This window comes from Parambassis ranga, chromosome 1, assembly GCF_900634625.1.
Source record: "Parambassis ranga chromosome 1, fParRan2.1, whole genome shotgun sequence".
Classification (NCBI taxonomy): Eukaryota; Metazoa; Chordata; class Actinopteri; family Ambassidae; genus Parambassis; species Parambassis ranga.
The window spans coordinates 12,288,672-12,310,578 of NC_041022.1; the positions used below are offsets into that span (position 1 = coordinate 12,288,672).

The 21,907-nt window shown below is 40.9% G+C and overlaps 1 protein-coding gene across 1 annotated transcript in view; it reads left to right on the forward strand.

The window, feature by feature from the left end:
• The window catches only part of ptprdb (protein tyrosine phosphatase receptor type Db), a 133,797-nt gene that overhangs the window by 107,946 nt on the left and 3,944 nt on the right, over positions 1-21,907 (forward strand). The window contains exons 24-39 of the mRNA XM_028408344.1: positions 283-400; positions 698-1,285; positions 1,687-1,781; positions 2,284-2,540; positions 3,692-3,785; positions 4,431-4,655; positions 4,748-4,908; positions 6,179-6,190; positions 6,876-6,988; positions 7,080-7,121; positions 7,641-7,738; positions 10,230-10,353; positions 12,351-12,526; positions 15,834-15,953; positions 16,702-16,856; positions 18,371-18,656. Of these exons, the coding sequence (XP_028264145.1) occupies positions 283-400; positions 698-1,285; positions 1,687-1,781; positions 2,284-2,540; positions 3,692-3,785; positions 4,431-4,655; positions 4,748-4,908; positions 6,179-6,190; positions 6,876-6,988; positions 7,080-7,121; positions 7,641-7,738; positions 10,230-10,353; positions 12,351-12,526; positions 15,834-15,953; positions 16,702-16,856; positions 18,371-18,656 (2,664 nt within the window). The remainder of the gene's footprint in view (positions 1-282; positions 401-697; positions 1,286-1,686; positions 1,782-2,283; positions 2,541-3,691; positions 3,786-4,430; positions 4,656-4,747; positions 4,909-6,178; positions 6,191-6,875; positions 6,989-7,079; positions 7,122-7,640; positions 7,739-10,229; positions 10,354-12,350; positions 12,527-15,833; positions 15,954-16,701; positions 16,857-18,370; positions 18,657-21,907) is intronic.

The following is a 21,907-nucleotide window of genomic DNA, read 5'->3' on the forward strand; positions in this document are numbered from 1 at the left end:
GTTAATCACAAACCATATTCCCAGTACATATCTGAAAAGCAGCAGCAACATAACCTCAAATTGTATTTCATGGCCTGAGAAAAGGATGGAGTTAAATAACAGTCTGTCCTTTCAGATTAAAATCCCATGTTGTACATTTTCATTCTATTTTGACCACTCTGACCTTGATTTCCTTTTTTTTAAAAAAAAAAAAAAAATCAAAGCACTAAACTGCTCATTATCCTGAGGGCACTTGAAGGTAGCTGCCTTTTGTCACTGACAATTCTTTTTGTTGTTCTGCAGGAGGTGGTGCTTGGAGACCTGAAGGCAGACACTTCCTACTCTGTATCAGTGGGGGCTTATACTGCTAAGGGCGATGGAGCTCGCAGCAAACCTGTTAGCGTGTGCACCGCCCTGCCACGTAAGTGTGTTTGCACAGACCCAAATGTGCACAGAACTACACAGGCACACACATAACTGGTAATGATTGTTGAGACTTTGGCATCACTAATGATCATTGGAGGCCATTAAATCACTGAATTGGTTCTATCTCACTCTGTCACAGCTTTCTGTGCCACTAAGAAGCCAGCCATTTGGTGCCATATTAATCATATTTTGCATTTTTGCTTGAGGTTATGAATAATATGCTTTGTAATTAGCCTCTAATTATCTTTCCACTGTTACCTCTCTCTCTGTTTTTGTTTTTTTGTTTTTTTAGTGCCTGAGAAACCCAAACTGATTGTGAGTGCCACTGATTCAGGCACTGCTCTGCTTCAGTGGTACCCACCTCCAAACCCACCCACGCCGCTCCTGGGGTACCGCCTTACCTTCGGCCGTGTTGACGTCCTTCCCTTTACAGTGGTGGAGTTCCCCACTAAGGAAAACCGCTACACTGCCCAAGATATCTACAAGGGAGCCAACTATGTGTTCAGACTCTCTGCCCGTAACAAAATGGGTTATGGAGAGGAGGCTGTAAAAGAAGTGACCACTCCTGAAGATGCTCCGACTGGATACCCAGAAAATATTATCTTGGAGGAGACTTCTGCCTCCTCGATTCGACTGGCATGGAAATCCGTCCCACTCCTTGAGCAAAATGGGAAAATTCTGAAGCACTCTGTGCTGTACAAGGATATAAACAGTCGGGGAAATGCCTCAGAGGTTGTGGTGCCCACTCCCAGGTCAAGTGTTGTGTTGGAGGGTCTGAGTGCCGATACTGTGTATGATGTCAGGGTGTGTGCATTCACAGCTGTCGGGCCTGGGCCGTACAGCCCCAGTGTCCAGTTTAGGACGCAGCGGCTGGACCAAGGTAGGATCACACTCACATTCTCACAAACCCATCTTCATTCCTTAGGGTGCAAGACATGCTTCCTAACCAAACAACTCACTTACTGTGCAAACAAAGTTCCACAAGTAGACACATGCACACACGACATCTGCTGGAAGCATCCTAAGTGCCCTTTTTCGTTGTCTCATCATTGTAGCCTTAGACCCAACACCCCTTTCCCAAAGCAAGGTAAGAGTCTTGGGTCTTGGGCAAGCGTCCCTGTCCAGTCACACTAACTGTGTAGTATTCAGAGCAAATAGTTAACTTGAGACTGGTACTAGAGAACAATACACAGGTAAGGCTGTTGTGGTTCAGTAGAGAGAAAACTGAGGCTGTGAAATCACATTTATTTTTTGTCGTATTCTTTCTTTTTTTTTCTTTAGTTTTTGCCACCAATTTCAGAGTGAAGGCAGCCATGAAGAACTCTGTTCTGCTTTCCTGGGAGATCCGAGACAAGAACCCAACCCAGCCGTTCACTGTAAATAGATTTGCACTATTGCACTCTCTAATGGTTTAACACAAAGGCAGGTCCTCTATAAAGACCTGTGGGGACAAAAAGAGGATAAAATGAAACGCCATCACCCTTATAGTATATATAATAGTTTAAACAGTAAACTAGTTTATTATTTATTATCCAATTTCCAACTATTTAGTAGCTTTGAAATCATAAAGCCATATCTTCCTCTTCCTGACTGTAAAATTGGCACACTTTACTTAAAATATTGACTTTCTGAGCTAAAACAAATTAAATCTTTTCCAGGGATGATAAACCATCTACATCTAAGTAAACAGGAACATTAGAAAAAGGATGCAGTTCATAACTTTTTCAGTATTTCCTTATTGCAAACTAGCTGCTGAATGCCCAACTGGACTGCTAATGTGTTAATATGTCGACAATACAAAAATAAATAATAATAACATCAAGTTTACAAAACTTCTTTTCACACCTCTAAATCTCATCTCTATCATCTATGTTGTAGATCCTATATGGAAAGGGCCAGTCTGTGGAAGTGGGCGGAAAGCAGACTCAGAAGCTGATCACTGGCTTGGAGCCGGATACCCAGTACTCCTTTCTACTCATCAGCCGAGCCAACAGTGCTGGAGGCCTGCAGCACCGCGTCACTGCCACCACTGCTCCAGACATCCTGAAAACCAAACCCATCATTGTGGGAAAGACCAACGCGGATGGCATGGTGACCGTGCAGCTGCCCACTGTAGAGACCACAGCTAAAGTCAGGTACAGACCATTAAAGGAACGTAAATAGAGTGAAGGGTTTGGATTATGGTAATGAATAAACGAGTGTGAGAGAAATTGCTTCACTTAGGTTGTTGTCAGTTGAATTGTTTTCTAGGCCCTGTAACGTAATGTTTACTCATCCTCCTGCAGCTGATTTTCATATATTAGTCTATCTGGAGGGATTTCTCCAACCTGGCAGCAAAGCAAGTCTGAGAACTCCCACAACAGACTAAATAAAAGCAGCCTGCTTTCATCTGCTCTGAGAACAAATATAGATGGTAGAAGCCATCCTAGGATGAATCACTGCACTGCTACTCAAATGTTCTCACAGTCATTTTTCCATACAGTTGTTTTTCTCTGTCATATCAGATGTGTTAAGTACTGTTATCCAAAACAGAATTTTGCTTTTTAGTGTTGACAGACACATTGCTTGATCTCAAATTGACCCAAAATGACTACACAAAGTGCAATTGGCAGGATCTTAAAATCTACAATCAAACTTTTTGATTTATAGTTCAAACAGGGAGCAAAAAACTGATTTCTTTAAGACCTGCAAAATATCTTTGTTGTCTTATAATGGAGGCTGTTATTTGTGGTAGCTCTCAGTCCAGAGAATCCGTAAGAGCAAGCATGGCATGCTAAAGTGAATCATCCAGTGAGGACACATGGATGATTTTGGTGTCGATGCCCTCATCACATGGTGGTTGTTTATAGTCTGTCTGTTTCTAAAAAAAACTCACTGCTGATATTGTTTCTCTTCCCACGTGTGGCTTCAGGCATGGACCTCACATTGCCTTGCAGAAGCCACACTGTTTACATTTACAGTACGCTGCCACTTCACCAGCACCTTTTACAGCAATACACTCTCTAGTTCTTCAAACTACACATTTTGGACAATAAAAAGCATTATTATTCATTTAGTTTAAACAAATCTTAATGTTTTTATGAAGGTATTTGGTTTAGTACTTTGTACTACGCACCCTCAGAAAACAGTATAATAGTTTCTGTCCTGATATAGTACTATATATTATTTACTCTTATAATATTAAAGAGTAAAGTGTTTCTCATGTTATGTCATGTCTTATGTTCTCATATTAAAAAAGTGTCTAGTTTATGATACTAGCCTGATCCCAGCACATACTATGTTTCAGAGGTTACTACGTGGTGGTGGTGCCACTGAAGAAGCAGCGGGGAGGGAAATTCCTTAATTCCTGGGAGGACCCTGACCAGATGAACCTGGATGAGGTGAGACATGCAGAAAATAGAAAAATAACATAAAGGGCCTCAAACCTATGTTTGGCAAGGGGCAAAGTGATGAGTCTGTTGGAATGTTGCTGCTGCTGTTGTATTTGTATTTTTTATGATGTGAAGGTTCATTACTGGTTAAATCTAGACAAAACTTTTGCATGCCATTTTCCATCTAATTCTATTTCCTGGCTTTTTCAAAAGACCTCATCACATCATTATGCTGTTCTGAAAGCACAGTCATGTGTCATAGATTAGTTTCAATAGAGTTTTTATGGTGCCCACTGTCTCTGGGGATGAATGATGTAGCAATTCAGTTGATGAAGACACTTTAATGCTTTATACAGCCCATTGTTTCTTTACTGATGAGGGGTTTTGTGTGAGATAAAACTGTCAAAATCTCTCTGAGATGTTATTTGTATGAAACCACAGAAATGTAATCTGCAAATATAAAGGAAATTATAGTGTTTTAATATTACTACAATTACAGAAAGCTTACATTGCAGTGATGATGCACTTTGTTTGAACCTGGTATGAATTAGATGAAGAAACCTTTTGCCTGTTCTTTCGTTCCTATTTTATCATTTTCTCTTCCGTCTTTTCCTCCTCTTCCTCCTGTATCATCCATGTTTTCTTTGCTTTCAGCTCCTCAAGGAGATCAACAGGACCAGTATCAGCCGTGCCCTTCGCATCCGCAGACAGGCTGGCCAATCTGATCCCAGGGCATATGTCACAGCATACTTTAAGACCCTCCCCCTGGAGTTCACACTGGGTGACGGACGAAACTATGGAGACTTTCGCAACCGTCCTCTGCAGAACGGACAGGAATATGTTTTCTTTGTGCTCGCACTGCTAGACCTTTCTGAGAATGTGAGTACACATTATGACCCACAGTTCAAATATCTAAAGAGGGAGTTGTCTAGGTCATATGTGAAAATCCATAAACGTATCGCTTCTTGCAGACCATGTATGCTACTAGCCCCTATTCTGATCCTGTGACATCATCAGACGTGGATCCTCAGCCAATTGTTGACGAGGAGGAGGGGCTTTTGTGGGTGGTGGGGCCTGTGCTGGCTGTGATCTTCATTGTCTGCATCGTCATCGCCATTCTCCTCTTCAAGAGGTAAGGACACCAGTGTAGGAGATTTCAATAGTAAAATGTTCAATAAATAATTACCATTAATTTTAATAGGTGTTAATTTAACAATAAAAAATAGCAAGTTTCACTGACTAAGCCACAGCTCTTGTAACTGTATCAAATCACTCCTGCTTTAAGAATCATTAAAATTAAAAAATAAATAAATAAATATACAACTTGGCAGTAAATCTGCTTGTAAGTTTTTTTCAGTTTTCTCAGACCCATTCTTCAGAGGCATGGTGGTGCATCAATTAACAAGATTGTGAAGTTTGACATTTTGACAACACTAAAAAACCAAGGAATGATCAACTTTGACATAATGTTTGAATAACTTAACATAACTTTGAATTTACAACCTCAATCAAAATCATGTTAGTGATGGAAATAAAAAATTGCGTCATCATTTGTTCCTTGCTTTTAGGAATATTTGTATTTTTCTGGTGGAATGTCATTCTGCCTTGTTATTTAACAAAATTTAGCAAAATTAGCACAGCTATTTAACTAATTTATTCAGCTTTCAGCTAACCTAACCAGCCAGCAACTTCACAATGTAGACTGTAATTCAATGATAAATTAACTATTTGTGGGAAATAGTTCATAGTAATAACTAAACGTAAAAATATATATATTTATCTAATTCTTGATGTTAAACCAGATGTGTGTTTCATTATGTATGAAACATGCAGGACTAACATTAAGTCATATTACACTGCTTCTAGGTAGAACATTATCTTTCTAATCGGTTTGTTTAATATACTAATCATAGCTGAATTTAGCTTACAGGTTGTAATACACAAATGTTTTCCTGTAATCTGTGCATACAGGGAGCATCTAGGGGATCTAGGGGAAGATAACGCTACATCACTATTATCCATGATAATCATCTGGTCTTCTGGCTAGAGTTTTGTTAATGCACATGGATAATTGTTTTAGCTGTGTGGCATCGCAAAATTATTAACCTTGATGTTAAAAATCTGTTTTTCATAGACCCCATGGTATTAAACCATAATGGCATGTTATTATTGTGCAGTGGGTGATCATGTGTATGGCATGAAACATTTTACATCAGTTGTTTGTCTTCTTGTCTACAGGAGGTGCCTTTCTAACACGATCCTATAGAAACAGATTAGTTTAAATGAGGAGGAGATAATGACGGGTTCAGCATTGCTTTGGTGTCTGTTGTTTTTTGATTAGACACTAATGGTATTCATGCTTGTCTGTCCTTTTATCTGCTCGTCTCCCTGTTTGGATCCAGCAAACCTGACAGGTAAACAAACGCTACCTATTACCATTCCCTTTGTCCTGCAGGGATGTTTTCCTTGAAAAGCCTATGCAAAGAAAACACGTCCCTGAAGAGTCAGGATTGCACTAGTGCTTGTATTAACCTGTAATGTGCTGGACGAATTGCCTAATTATAGTCAAACAGCTACACTGTATGGGTTTGCACATGTCACATGTACAGAGATGATTTTTACATAATTAATAGATACATTTATTTTTAATTAAATGTGACCAAGGAATATTTAGTGAAACAGCTATAAGCCTAATTCAAGTGGCCACAAAAATATACCATGTACAAAGGTGAAGAACTTCAGCACCGGACAGCGCCATACACCAGGCAATAACCACAAAAAATGTCTATAACACTGACATTAACAAGTTAATGTTCTAATCTTTTTTTGCCTTGCTTGCTTGGAAGTTTCTATGACAAAAGCAGACACCCACCATGAGCCAGTCATTAGAAAAAGATGTAATACTAAACCAGCAGTCAACCAAAGCTCTGGAAGTATATAAAAAAGACATTTCCTGAGTATTACAGCTATTCCTGTAAAAATGTCCAAGGAGCAACTCACTTCAACACAAACCCAAGTCCCAATTTTTTCCCAGATTAATTTTCCTACAGGGACCTTTTAAACACATCAGGTTGAGGTAAATTTTGTCTGTTATTACAGGAAAAGGGCCGAGGCTGAGGGAAGGAAGGGCAGTTTTCCCTGCAGCAAAGCCATGTCCTCCCACCATCCCACTGATCCGGTGGAGCTACGCAGGATCAACTTCCAGACTCCAGGTAGAGTGGAGGCGTATCAGAAAAACAAGCGTCATGTAGTCAGAGTTAGTTTTGTTGATGAGATTAACTGTGGTGTTGTATTCCTTTTCAGCCTACCGTGTTTCAGTGTACCGTGGTTATCGACGTTTGTCAAGTTAGTTGGTCTTAGTGATAGATCTTTTTTTCTCTGCTGCCCCCCCCCTCCCCCACTGCCACCACATTTTTCTCTTTCTTTCTGTCTTTTTCTCTCTTTTTTCAGCATTATCATGCTAACTAACTTTCCATCTCATTTAGGATGAAGCTGCTTGAATTGACAACATTTCATCAAATGCTGCTAGAAAAATTCTATAAAAAAAGATTTCATGCTAAATTTTTAACGGCTTGTGTCATAGCCTTTTTTATCCTCGCCAGCAGTGTACATACACTCTGAGGACGTGTTTTTGTGCCTCAGTAACTTTCTGAACACGCACATTGTTCTGTCTGCCTGGAGAGAAAATGGTCACTAAAAAAAAAAACACACAAAAAAACCACTTCCATTTACTTCCTCTGCTGACCATGGACAGAAGACTAAACAACATGTCCTTTGAGAATCCTAACTCTAACATTTTCCTTCAAAAGACTTCAGTTGTATGTGTATGAAAATGGCCTCTTTTTCTATTTCTGTGCTTGGCAGGCATGGCAAGTCACCCGCCCGTCCCCATCTCTGAGTTGGCAGATCACATTGAGCGCCTGAAGGCAAATGACAATCTCAAGTTCTCTCAAGAGTATGAGGTAGGAATTCTGATTATCTGTCCATGAAACTCTGTAACTCTGGGAAATTGGTCCAGTTTTGATGCAAACACACAGCAGTCTATCGCTGACAACTCATTTCTTTTGCTCGGTTTCAGTTTCACTGCTGTAGATTTTAGTCTCTACAGTTAAGTTGCATTTTGAATCCTTTGTCATGGAATGATGCAAGATAAAGTACATTTTCTTGTCCTGACTGTCTTGTTGTTATCTATACAAATATAGGAGGAAAATTGAAATTGCAAGCTCAAAGAGAGTATGCTTACAGCCAGATGGTTATCAGGCACTCATTTCTACGCTCTAGTGGAGAAAGAAGCGATAGAAATAAAGCGGGAGCGACTGAGAGCTGATACAAGAAGCAAATGTTCTCTGCAAAAAAAATAAATAAAGAGAAGCCCCCTGATTAGTTTTCTTGAACTTGCAGCACAGTTAACGTGAAGCAAAAAAAAGGCATCTAATTGGAGATAACAATGTGCCTGAACTTGGTGTGCTGAACTGTGGCACTCAATAAAAACAAAAATACATCAATAAAAATATCTCGCAACATGCTGCCTGGGTAGCAAATAGCATTACAATGAGCTCCACAGAGAGCTGTTATAGGAATAAAAATGTTTTCTTTTCCTGCATAAAAAAACTAAATCTCAGCCTCTGGATGAGGAAGGAGACATAACGCTCTAATTGGCCACAAAGAAAGAGAGACAACTTGTGTGTGACAGATATACGTATGTAGAGTAAGACAAAGACACATTATGCATAAAGTAGAAAAACAGCAAGGATGTTTTTTGGGGGGAAGAAAAGTGTTGGGGAGAGAGAAGGGTGGAAGAGACAGTGAGGGAGAAGCTGTATGTAATTGTGGTGTAAGTTGGAACCACTCTGTTGAGCCTCACATTCTCTCTGCATGACTGTGTGCTTTGTTTGCTGCTGAACCCTTAACGAAGGAACAAGAGAGATGGATGGAAGAGGGACTGAGGGAGAGAGAGAGGCCAGAAATGATTGCGGTGTGATAATCAGACACACATGATGTTGGCAGTGCATGGAAACCAGTCTTAAACACACACACACACACACAAATGCACTTATCCAGCACCACTCCTGTCCATTTTTTCCCAACCAAACCATAATTATGTGTCGTAAAATATTCAGAATTGCTAAATTGCTCTGGCTCTCTTCTCTTCGTCCCTCTCCATTGACAGCCCCATAATGACCTCATGTCTGCCTCTCCCAGCTAACAGCAATGGTTACACTGTAATTACCCTCCAGGAACTTAATGTGTTGGTCTAACACAACCATCCCCTCTCTCCCAGTGGAATTTATTGTGCTTTTATCATCTTTCTCTGGTAGCTGTTGAAAGTGGAAAGTCTTTTTTTAAAGGGATATCATATATGCCTGCATTCCTATTTAGTATCAATAACGCCTCATTAATTTTAAATTTGTACTCGGGTTCTAATGTTGGGGTTTTGCTGCAGAAGTGCTGGATGAAGCTTGTAAGCTCAAATTCATGGAATCATCAAAATGTTCCTTTTCTCAATGCAGATTTTTGCGTTTGTAAAGGCCAATGCCAGTGTGGCTCAAGTAGTAATACTGCGGGTTGATGTATACTATTATTTGTAAATCAGACGATAAAAACTGTACATGAGCCTTTTTCAGACATGGTATATGTAACATTGCTTAGTCGGGTAAAGTGATGGCTTTGTGTCATTCAGAAAGCTTGCTTTCATTTAAATTTCTGAATGACACTTCACAACTTCATATGGACAACTCACTGTTACCAGTGTTGAATCATGCATTCTGCAAACCTACTTCTGCCCTGTGGATCTGCCTAGTAGGTATCTTTATCAGGTACCCAATCCACCTTAACCAGCTCCTCTCAATGTGAAGCAGCAGACTCTACTTCTAGCCTTTCCTGGTTCTCTGAACTGCCCACCTGATCTAGGAGATTAGGCGAGTCAGCCTGCAGAGGAAACTCATTCCAGCAGTGTTTGTGATCCTGTCCTGCCTTTTCTAACTTCATAACTATAGTCCATACCCATTATCAGAACACTGCTGATGCCTTGGGTGTAATCTTTTGCATCTCTGTCCATTAATACACCTTTTATGCCTTTTAGCCTTGCACCACATTAAAATCAAGTGATACCCACATTTAACCAGGTCCAGCGTATTGAAGTGAGCAGGGCAGCTATTAGGGCATATGCGATGAGTTTAGTGGAAAGGAGCACATGTCTGAAAATGGCTATACAGGAATCAAAAAGTGAATGTGAACTTATGTCAACAATTTAAGCCACCAATTACAACCAATAAGAGACATTTTATCCTTATTGTAAATTATTTTAGAGATATCGGCATGACTGTCAAAACCCAGTGTAAGAATACCAATAATAAGATTTCTGGGAACAAAAACCTGACAATTATACTAAACAACCATAAATGATCAAATCATAATAGCTGTCTTCTTTTCTCTGACTTTTCTGTCTTGTAGTCCGTTGACCCTGGTCAGCAGTTCACATGGGAGAACTCCAACTTGGAGGTCAACAAACCAAAGAACCGCTATGCTAACGTCATTGCCTATGATCACTCTAGGGTTATACTCTCCAGCATTGAGGGTAAGACATGCTTCCACTGTGTGTGTGTGTGTTTGTGTGTGTGCATGCACTCTCTCTTGCCTCAATCTTTGTGAGGGCACACTTGAGAATGAAGTTATTTTTAGGAAATGTGGCTGTTGAGGTCACTTCCTCACTTGTTTAAATGGCTGTTTGAGGGTTATGAGTTAAGCATACAGTAAGGATTCAGATTGGGCATGTAGTTGTGATGGTTGAGGTTAGGGTTGGAGGCTATGGAGTGCATTATGTCAAAAATACAGCAAATCATACATGTGTGTGAGAAAGCTTCGATCCATGACAGATGGGATATTAATAGTCCCAAGATGTGTTGCACTGGCTGGCAGTTCCCAGACACCCCACACACAATGCTTTAACAATCATCTTAGGATTCTAGTACCACATCAGATTTGTTCTGACCGTTAACCATTTTAACTTCTGAGGAAAGAACTTTTACACTATATTCATGATGCATGCATTTTACTGGATTTAGTCTTTCTGAGAACTGAGAGAAGGAAAATAGTCTCACTCCTGTTCTTAGTGTGTTTTTTGAAGCGCACTCACCAACCTCAGCAGGGAAAGACCTGAGGCAGAGAAACTGGCAGCTCCAGTGTGGAGAGAGGGAGGCAGTGGGAGGCCAAGCCCAAACAGATGAGCCTTATCTGGGCAGAGCATGTGTGAGCAGCCCTTCCACCCCCGCCTGTCCTGCAGCCCTGGCTGTTTCTCTTTCTCCCAGCTTAGAAAATGCATATACTCTTGAGCATGTCCGCACACTCACAATGCACACACACACATAAGTATGGTCTATTGTAGATCTGAAACACATGCAAAGGCACAGATATGCACTTTTTGCTCCCAGTCTCCTCTGCACATTCATGAGCACACACTCTCTGCCAAGCCAGTGTAGCCACCAAGTGACTGAAAGTGTGTGTTTGTTTTATCTGCTCAGTGCTTCTGTTGGAGTCCCTCGCAATAAAGTTGTAGCACATCAAAGCATTTAGGCAAGCTGTCTTTTAAAGACTGAGGTTGATAAACATATGTTAGAAGCTTTTCTTACCGTCTGTCCCCATCCCATTTAAAGTAAGTTGTTTAAATACCCCATATTCCTCTGTCATTTCACTGTGTGTGTGTGTGTTTGTGAACATCGGCCTGGGGTTTTTACGACTGTATGGGACTGAGTCATGCTCATAAAATAAGCTGCTAGAAGAGAGTAGTTTCTTCCTGTTGGGATTCTCCTGTTTTTTTCATTGACTTCTATCATTTTAAATGAAAACTGCTATCAGACGACTCAAAAGGAGTTTTGTCTCCCACTACGGCAGAATCGGGTCACGGCTGAGTGTATGTCTCTGTGTGTACTTTGGTGTTTTAGTGTATGTGTGCATGTTTGAGCTGTGACTCAGTGATTTTTGGGATTATGGTATTAGGCCCTAGATGAGCAGGCCTGATCCTAAATCAAACACACACAGACGGTCCCTCACATCACACACACATACACACAATCCCTTCCAGGACAAGCAGTGTCAGCCGAGTCTTACACAGACACAGCCTTACAGTCATATTGCCATTCAAAGCGACACATCCAGAGTATACTCAGATTAGGCCCATGATCGTCTTAGCATGTATTATAAAACAAGACAGCTGAACAATCCAACACCAAAGGACGCTGGGCCCTATGAAAACATTAATCTTCCTGCCATGACCTTAGATGATCCTTATGAGTTATTATTATGTGGACATAACTCTGCTTTCACAATGGTCGACTTTAAATAATCCATATAGATTATTCCACCGCCAAACAGAATAGGAATCAGGGTTCATTTGCAAAAGAAAATTGCATGGACAATACATGTTTTTGTGTTATCAGTGCCATTCATCATACACACAAAGCAGTATCTCAGTACCTTCTATGTCTCTGTTCTGTCCTCCTTCCCGGACACCTGTTTTTCTATTCTTTCTTCCACCCTTTTACCAACATCCTCTTTTTTTTCTTTCTTATTATGCAGGTGTCCCAGGCAGTGACTACATCAATGCTAACTATATCGATGGCTACCGCCGTCAGAATGCCTATATTGCCACTCAAGGCTCCCTCCCTGAGACCTTTGGGGACTTCTGGAGGATGGTGTGGGAGCAGCACACAGCCAACATCATCATGATGACCAAACTGGAAGAGAAGTCAAGGGTAAGAAAACAGGATGAAATTGCACAGGGACAGCAAAGATTGGGTAGAACAAAGAATGGCCAAAGAATTGAATAAAGATTGTGTCGGGGTGGATGAGAACAAAATGTATAGAGGGACTGTGGTGTAGGTTATCACAGGACATGACAGATTAAGGGATATTAAGAGATAATGGTGTGATATGTAGTAAAGGCTTAGCATAGAGTAAGCTATAGTAGTGCAGGGTTAACTGCATAGAAGGGTGTTAGGTGAAAGTTTAGTGTTTCAGGTGTGTTCATTACAACAATAAACATTTTTTTTACTATAATCTTTTTCACAGGCTTCAAATCACATTATTTCTATATTTCATACTAAACAGCAAATGTACAAAATGCTAAAAAAGAGCCACAAACCCAAACATTCTGACTGGGATTTATTTTTTTCCATATTCTTTGTAGAATCTGATCCAAAACAAAAATCAATTTTAGGGGCTAAAGAGATTCCAGTCCTTCAGCCTTTGTTACATGTGCATGTAGTTTAAGTCTTTGTAATGACATTTTTCACTTCTGCAGTATTTCTGTTTTGGGTATTTGAAAATGGACAGCATAACATGCAGTCACTCTGCGTCAAATGTTATCATCCAATGAGGTCTGCATGGACATTCAAGCACGATAACACTAGAGGTCATGACTAGATAATGCTAGATCTATATTATCCAAAACATCCTTTGCAAACTTCTGTCCTTTATATTCAATGTATTTGACACATATGCATCAATATCAGTGCATAATATCTGGGATATGCAAGTATATTGCCTGTAGTGACATAGCGGGAAACATCTATGCATTATTTCTTTGATTAACTTATATATATATCATTATAATGTTTCTGTAGGGAAATGTTCAACGGAGGTTGTTCCACTGACACTAACACAGTACAGATACTGATAGGATTAGACTGGATTAAACAGGCTGTAGTTTCTAACCTTTAATACATGAATGGCATGATGGAAAAAAAGATGACGACTGAAGTACTAGAGAGAGGACACAGTGACTCAAATAGTAGTATAAGGTTAAGCAGAACAAGATCATTGTTAGGAGGTGCAGGACAAAGCCCAGAACAGACAGGATGTTTTTTTAGGATGTGGGTGGACAGTCTATAGCAGATGGAAGTACTGCTGGATAGACAAAGAGAGAGCATGAGAGGAACAGAGAGGAAATGTGTAAAAGAAAATAAATCCAAAAAGCAGCAATGAGCTTTTGATGACCAAACTAAGAATGCCGTGGTTGAGTGAGGAGTTGGCCTGCAGAACAGCACAAGTTGCATGTAGTTGATCAGAATAGAATTCAGTAGAGTAGAATAAAGTGAGTGAGACCTAGAGGGATTACAAGTACAGCTAAATTGGAGTAGGTAATGAATTAGAAAATCATTTGGCTTCAAGGCATTTTGCTGTTGTTAACAGAATTTGCGCTTGAGTAAAAATCCAATGTAATGAGAATGTCATGTTAGAATAAAGTGAACAAGAATGGCTGGAGGTATGAATCATGATTAAGTGCTAACCAATTGTGTCCAGTGCCCTTTTCAGAAAATGATCCTTTCTTCCCATCTGTGCTTCTTTTCCTATTAACCTGTGCCTTGTGTTAAAACTCTGTTTCCGTTTCAACTTTTTCCAACTGTCTCTGTTGTGTCTGTTTGACCCTCAGATGCCCTCTTATTTCTTCTCTAAGGCAAGACCTCTCTTTCTCTCCTATGCTAATCCCCTTTTAAATGCAACCTCACCTCACATGGTTTCCTCCTTACCCTTTTTTCCCTCTTTTTTCTGATGTTCTCCACTTTTTTTCTAAAGTAATGACCAGTGCATTGAGCTGGAATGCAGGATTGTTTTCAACTCACCACAAGGCACTCATTGTTAACTTGGACTGAAATTGATTTTATTACAACCACTGCAGTTCAGTTACAGTGCACATACGTTTGTATGATAACACCTACAATCCTTGTACATTTTATTAAATATGTGGTATATAGTAAGTAGCCATTACAGAGGGATGTTTTAGTTTAGTTGTGTGGAGTTGCATGATTTTTTTTTAACTTCAGAATAAAGGGCTGTAGATCTCCTTAATGGAAACCATACACTGCTACTGTTTTGTAAATATAGTGAATCTTTAGTTTGCAAATGCATATTTAGCTGTAAAATCTTTAAATTCAATAAGATGGTTACAATATTGTGCAATGAAAGCCTTCAATTTGAGCATTTTATTATCTTCCCACTACCTCTGTATCTACTGTTTGAGTAGAGCAGTGGGCTGTTTGTTGGAGAAAATGATTTAATCTCATTTAACACCTCTCAACATTATAACATTATGTGTTTATGCATTAACAACACAGATGATCACAGATGGTCCCACTGTGGGAATCTTGCCAGTATCCTTCCTTTTTAGCACCAATCAAACCACACAAGAGCAGGGCCCACTTATTCTGCTGTGCCTATAAATCATTGGATAATATAGTCTTCACACCAGGCATTCTCCGCAATCCTGTTTAGTGTCTAGCAGTGTGTAGCCCCCCTACATGGACAGCCATTCCTGTCCCCACAGTGAATCAAGGTCTGGTGGGAAAACAACAGTTGAAAAGCTGTAATTACAGCTTGAACGTACCGGGCCAAAACGCATAATCCCCAGTCTGGAGCAGTGGAATGCAGAGCAAGCTGAGCTGAGCTCCCTGCTGTCTTTGATGTGAGGACTGGAAGGATCAGCACATAACGTTTGGTTTGGCCTGATTCTGCCAAGGCCCCCCTCCCCCTTTTATCTCCACTGGGACTTTCTCCCTTTCTCTCCTTTGTGGTCTCTGAGGCTGAGCATAAGAACTACAAATATGACCGCCCGATACAGGGGAATTCTTAGGTGTTTTGGTGATTAGGGAAGCTGGGATTTGGTGTGCTGTGAGTAGTTTTGTAGGGATTTGTGAAGCTGGAACGCTCAGGCTTCACATATGTGGTGCCATACATTGGCTTCTCTGAGCACCATGGATCCTTGTGAGCCCACTGACCTGTGACAATTAACAGGATAACCCACTTAAGACAGTAAAACCTTCTCTCCCCATTTTCTTTTTCTCTCACTCTTCCCTCAAACACTTTTACTAAAACTATATGCACATTTTTTCCCACACGTTACTGCAAACACTCACTGATGCGGTTCATCACACCCCTCACCACACGTGCACTGACACCCGTCAGCTCTTTTCCTTCTCTTTTCTTTCACAAAAAAAGAAATGTGCACAAATATTTACAAACTGCTCTACAGCTCTCACAGCTTCTGCCTTCTTTCCCTTTTAGGTCAAATGTGATCAGTACTGGCCGACACGTGGCACAGAGACCTACGGCCTCATCCAGGTCACTCTGCTGGACACAGTGGAGCTGGCCACCTACTCTGTCAGAACCTTCGCTCTTTACAAGGTAGCACACAACATGTGTAGTGGAGTATAATGGTGTATTGACCTTTTCATGTTTTTATGCTTAGTAGTTGGTGTGTTTGTAGTTGATTCTGATGTTTCATTATATATGAATGTGCAGGTGCTTCCTTTTTTCTTTTTTTTGCATTATTGGTTCTTCAATCAAAATTTAAAGGAGATTTATCACATTATAAAGAGATTTTAAACTGTAATGCAGGATTTTATAGGTGCTTTGTTTGATGCTGGTTAAGTCTATCAATGCCAAGTAAATCTCTCAGTATACCATTGTTTTAAACCAGGTGCCTGAGGCAGCATACCTTAAAGCCTCTCATCATAATCAAAAATGTAGAGGATACTTTCTGAAGCTCCAGATAAAAAAAACAACAATAATAATTTATACAAATTAATTACTAATCATTGTCATATAAAAAGGTTTAGTTACATTATTCCACTGCTAATAATACTCATTAGACACCCAAATTACAATATTATACAGTGGCTGAGAAGTATACTAGTAACTATAGTAATTATTCCTTCCCACAAATGATAGTGCCTATTTGTTTTGGAAAATACTGTACCTTTCAAAATACCAAGATTTTTCAACTTATACATCTTCAGTAGACCATGGAGCACAGACAGCCAGGTCACTGAAGTCAGAGCACACTGAGACACAAGCTAAAATATTTTGACAGTAAACAAAGCAATACAAAAACACCAGATTTATCTTTAACACCCCTGTCTGTCTCACGCAGAGTGGCTCCAACGAGAAGCGCGAGGTTCGCCATTTCCAGTTCACGGCATGGCCAGACCACGGGGTGCCTGAACACCCCACCCCATTCCTGGCCTTTCTTCGTCGGGTTAAGGCCTGCAACCCTCCAGATGCAGGACCCATGATTGTCCATTGCAGGTGTGTGTTCACTTTATACTTTATACTATTCATATGTTACACATAATACAAATGCAGTGGTCCAAAAAAAGAAGAAATAGTGTCCTGGATTTATATGCATGTGTGTTCACATGAAATACTTGTGTGTTATTTTGGGTTTTTTATGTGGCAAGAGCTCAGGAGTCTGTGAAAAATCAGGAAGAGTCCAAGGGCCCTTGTATACAATTCTTTAGAGCAGAGGCTCTGGACTAAAATAGGATTGACCTGCCATTATGCAAACCCCAAACCATCTTCACTGGCTTAGACATACAAATTCCTTTCTTAACAACCTCCATCATCTCTCAGGTTTAACAACAGCAGCAGCCACCATGCTGACCCTGTCTTCCATAATTAGCTTTCACAGTTGACAATATACCGTTTAAGCTAGTGGCAGATATGGGTTCATAAGTTTATATTCAAATGAGCTGCTGTCTGAGCAGCAGGAGGCTCATGGATGGAGGAAGATTCTGGAAACTTGTCATTACGGGCTTGGCACAGTGTGGAGCTCCAAAGCTGGAATAAGGCAGCTATTTGCTCTCACCAGCAAGTGGAGAAGAGAAGAAGATGGAGGGTAGCAGAGGGAATATGGCGCAAAAGCTCCTAGGAGGAATTAGCGAGGTATAGACTGAAGCAAGCAAGGGAGGGGAAGAGAAGGGGGGACTAAGACAATGATTGAGAGGAAGAGATGGAGAGGGACTGGGAGTTAGAGCAGGAGATACATGCAGAATGAGAGAGAAGGTGAGGTCAAATCCAGGACGCGGTGAAAGAAAATGATGAATTAAAGAAAAAGGGAAGGTGAAGAGAAAATGAAGTTTAAAAAAATGTACAAATGTGAGAGTGAAAAGTAGGGCTGGTGTTGGAAGGGTGCTTAGAGAGAAGATAAAGAGGCAGGGAGATGAGGGCGGGAGGTGGCGGAGAGGTTGGCAGGAGAGCAGCTCTTCCTAATCTTCCGTAGCAGTCAGATGGAGTATCTAACAGGATTATCAGTCAAATTTAATTATCTCGGCAAGACTCCATCATAATGTGCCTTAACATATCAACCAGCCTCTGTATCAAACAATGGACCAAATCTCATTCCACTCTAGTCTGCACACATACATCCTGATATTAATTTAACCATATAAAGAATTTTTATCCACTTGCCCAAACTTGCTTGGTCAGGTTGTCTCACCATTCAGGTACCAGCACAGCAGAAATGTGAAGTGTTTGGGTGGGCAGCTAAATGTATTATATTTCTGGATTGTATGTCGATAGGGAGGATATCTTCCTAACGCCAGTGAGACAGTGATGCTGACTCATCGCTGATGTCAATTTTTACGTCCTTTGTTGAAAATATTGCTGGCTGGCATTTTTGTGATACTTTCGGCACAGCATGTTAGAGCTTTGCAGGGCCAGGTGTGACAACACACTCATACACTCAGGAAGAATATTGTTCATACTCCAGGTTATATGACTAAATCACTTCACCATCTGTGTTTCCCTGGTTTTTGGCTTAGTGCTGGAGTGGGCCGCACCGGCTGCTTCATTGTGATTGATGCCATGACGGAGCGAATCAAGCACGAGAAGACCATTGACATCTATGGCCACGTCACGCTGATGCGCTCCCAGAGAAACTACATGGTCCAGACGGAAGACCAGTACATCTTCATTCACGATGCGCTTCTGGAAGCTGTGACCTGCGGGAACACCGAGGTCCCAGCAAGGAACCTGTACTCCTACATCCAGAGGCTGACACAGATAGAACCCGGAGAGAATGTCACTGGCATGGAGGTGGAGTTCAAGGTGAGGACTATTCACTAGTAGGTCACTGAAGGCTGTAATATTAGGCCCTACTGATTGATGCTTCATAAAACTGACTAATGATAATAGTGTTACAATTCACTGCTCTGTGTAAAGGTGAGTTACTTTCTTGCCCATCGCCAGGCAGAAGGTCAGACATCAGAGTCAGCAATGTAGAAGCCCACTCTGAGAATCTAAAGGTGGTCTGTTAACTAACAATGCTGTCCACGAGCAAAGAACAGTCAAAGCTCTTAAACACAAAGGTGATGAAACTCTGAAATCTAGACTTCCTGTCACATTAGTAGGCAGGTCAGAAGAAGGGAAGTCAGATGTTTGGAGACATTAAAAGTCGGGGCTGTATACAGCATGTCATAGTGGAGGGATCTCATTATGGCCAGGGACCCAATGGGTTTCTGCCACATCTGTTGTTTGGGTCTGTTTGGGGCCAGCCAGCTATTCTAGGTTATATTCTCACACAGAAATCGCTTGAAAAGACCAGTTTTTCATTCCACCTTTTTTCATTCACATACAACAAATGAACCTGGTGTGAAGTTGCATGCCATCATAAATGTGCCACCATGTTTTCCTGCACTGTTTTGCTGTACTGCCCCACCCTTTCACAGGGCAGTTTGTTCAACTGACCTCCACTGCCAGCAGAGCCACAATAACACCGTCCTGCTGTTCTGCTTCCCCACTTTACACACAAAATAGTCTAGGCATTAAGGTGCAACAGTCCACCCTAAAAAGAATTAACTGTTGCACCCTACTGATGTTGCATATTAAACTAGACCCATTACACAAACACATTTTAATTCAATGTCCATTTAATTGCTGTTCTAAAGCTTTCAGCTGCATCACTTCATGCAAATTTGCATGATCTGAGCGGCTATAACACTTTGACATGTTGAGTTTCAGTTTCTTCACCTGAAAAACTGTTGAGAAGTTGTTCAAAAAATATTGAACCTCAGAGTCACTCTTTCAGAACTCTGCTATGGAAGAAAATTGTCTTCAAGAGCATACACAATGTCTGAATCTGGATGTTCTGACCTTGGTAGCCACTGAGCCTTTTTCCCAAGACCATTGGTGGTTCTCAGAGTTTAAGTCCCCGTTTGAGAGTTTCATATAGTCAGGATGGATAGTTGGATTTGAAGGGGATTATGGGATTGCACCCTTTGAATCTCAGGTAAGAGAATTCTTTTAGGGGTTTCAGAATGCATCATAGTTTGATGGGCGTACAGTAAGGCCAGAAAGTTACAGTTGCAGGGGCCTTTTTAAAAATTTAGCAAGCTGATTAGAATTCACAATAAGGACATTAAACCTCAGTACACAAACAATGAGTGAGAACCTAGAGCTGTTTTTATGTTATGTGATATTTAGTTCTTGCGAGATGAGTTCACTGCAGACCTGTCTGGTCTGTGTGGGTGAACAGAGAAAAGCTGTACAGGTATATATTAGAAGCAGGTGGCTTAATTTTTTTTCCTGGAATGGTTTATATCTGCCCAGACACTCAGAGGGCAAAGTAAACACAAAGCGACTCTAAGCAATCTCCTTCATCCTCTGCTCCAGCATTCCTCGCCTAATAGCAGCGGTCTCCTCAGAATGACAATGAACCGAGCGCTCACTGAGCTGTTTGCTCAGCCTTATATTGATGTAAAACATATGCCAGGGTTGTCCCAGTCACCACATTTCATCTCACTTGAACACTTATGGGACAGTGAGGAGCGCTGTCTGAAGCCGCACTTTCCACCTTCATCAACACCAAAATGATGGAATTTCTCATGGAGGAGCTGCATCACACCCCTCAAATAGGAAAAAAGTTCAAGCACTTGTATGTGAAAAAAGCAAGAACAGAAGATTTTCTGGCAGCGTTTGGTAATCCAACACTCTGCTAACACATCATGTTTTTGTTTCCTTTCGCAGAGAATTTACTGGTTGAGTTCAAAGAGGTTGCCAACGGGGCTTGATTTTATCCAAGCTTAACAGATGGTAAAAATACTGGCATGTATCAAAGCAGAGAAAAGTTTAGTGTTTGCCGGACTTTATTGATAAGACCAAGTCAAATTCAAACCAACTGACAAGAAGAATTACTTTTGTTGATGCTGGAAAGTTGCTTCAGAGTACCCAAATGAACTGGTGAACTTGTGGTTAGTGGGATTTTCCAGCTTCGTCTGTGTGTAAGAAAATAAGGTACTGCTGTTTCTCCCACAGCGCTCCGGTAGCCACTGACGGTCGAGGCTTGGTTCATGAGACCCCATTGTTTCCCCCTTGAGTCTGCGGTTCCTTTTTCTGTTGTTCTGTCTTGCATTTTAAGCCATGTCATCCAGTGGTCGAGTGTGAGAGAGAGTGTACAGTATGTGCTCATGTCTGCTTGTCTGCACGTATCTATATGCATGTGTGTGTTCCAGTGGTGTTTTTTTTGGGTGCAGGATCAACTGGGGTTCACATATGTGTGCGGAGACAGTGTGGGGCCTTGTGGTTTCCTGCCCCCCAACTCTTGATTTTCTCCTTCCTCCTTTTATTCATCTTATTATATTACCTCTTCATTCCCTACCACTGCCCTCATCCCCCTATATCGCCCCTACTTTGTTTATTCAATTGAAAATGTCTGACTAAATATCCTCAGGCCTGTCGAGTCAAGCTGATTTTCTAATTCCAGCTGTCCACTATGCCAGAGGAAAACCAAGCCTTATGCTAAATGCATTTGAATGAGGTCCTTGAATTTGTCTGGACTTCCTTTTTATTTTCCTTTCTTCTTTTTATCCATCCCTACATGTTTTATTCTACCAGTACTGCTATACATTCCCTTACAAAAAGACAGAAGTGAGAACCAAAACACTGTGTATGGTTATGTTGGAGTCAAATGGAGGCCGTGGGATGTATGGTGGAATTATCCCAGACTTTCAGCTGTATGAAAATATTATAGTTTGAGTTTGTCAGAATAAAACAAGGCTAACTTTACCATACCAACTAATCCATACTCTCTTTTCTGGTGTCACATAGTAGTGGCTTCTTGCTCTCTCTCTCTCTCTCTCTCTCTCTCTCTCCTATTACATCCTTTTCTAGTTCCTCCTGAAGGGTCCTAAGGTGTTCCCATGCCAGATTAGATATTCTTTTCATCAGTGGGCTAAACTGGGTGTGCCAGAGAAGTTCCTTTAGTCGACGCTCACTTTTCCCTCTCATATCTGTCATCTCATGCTATCAATCACTACTCAAGTCACCACATGTCACCACATGTGACATTTGGGACATAATTC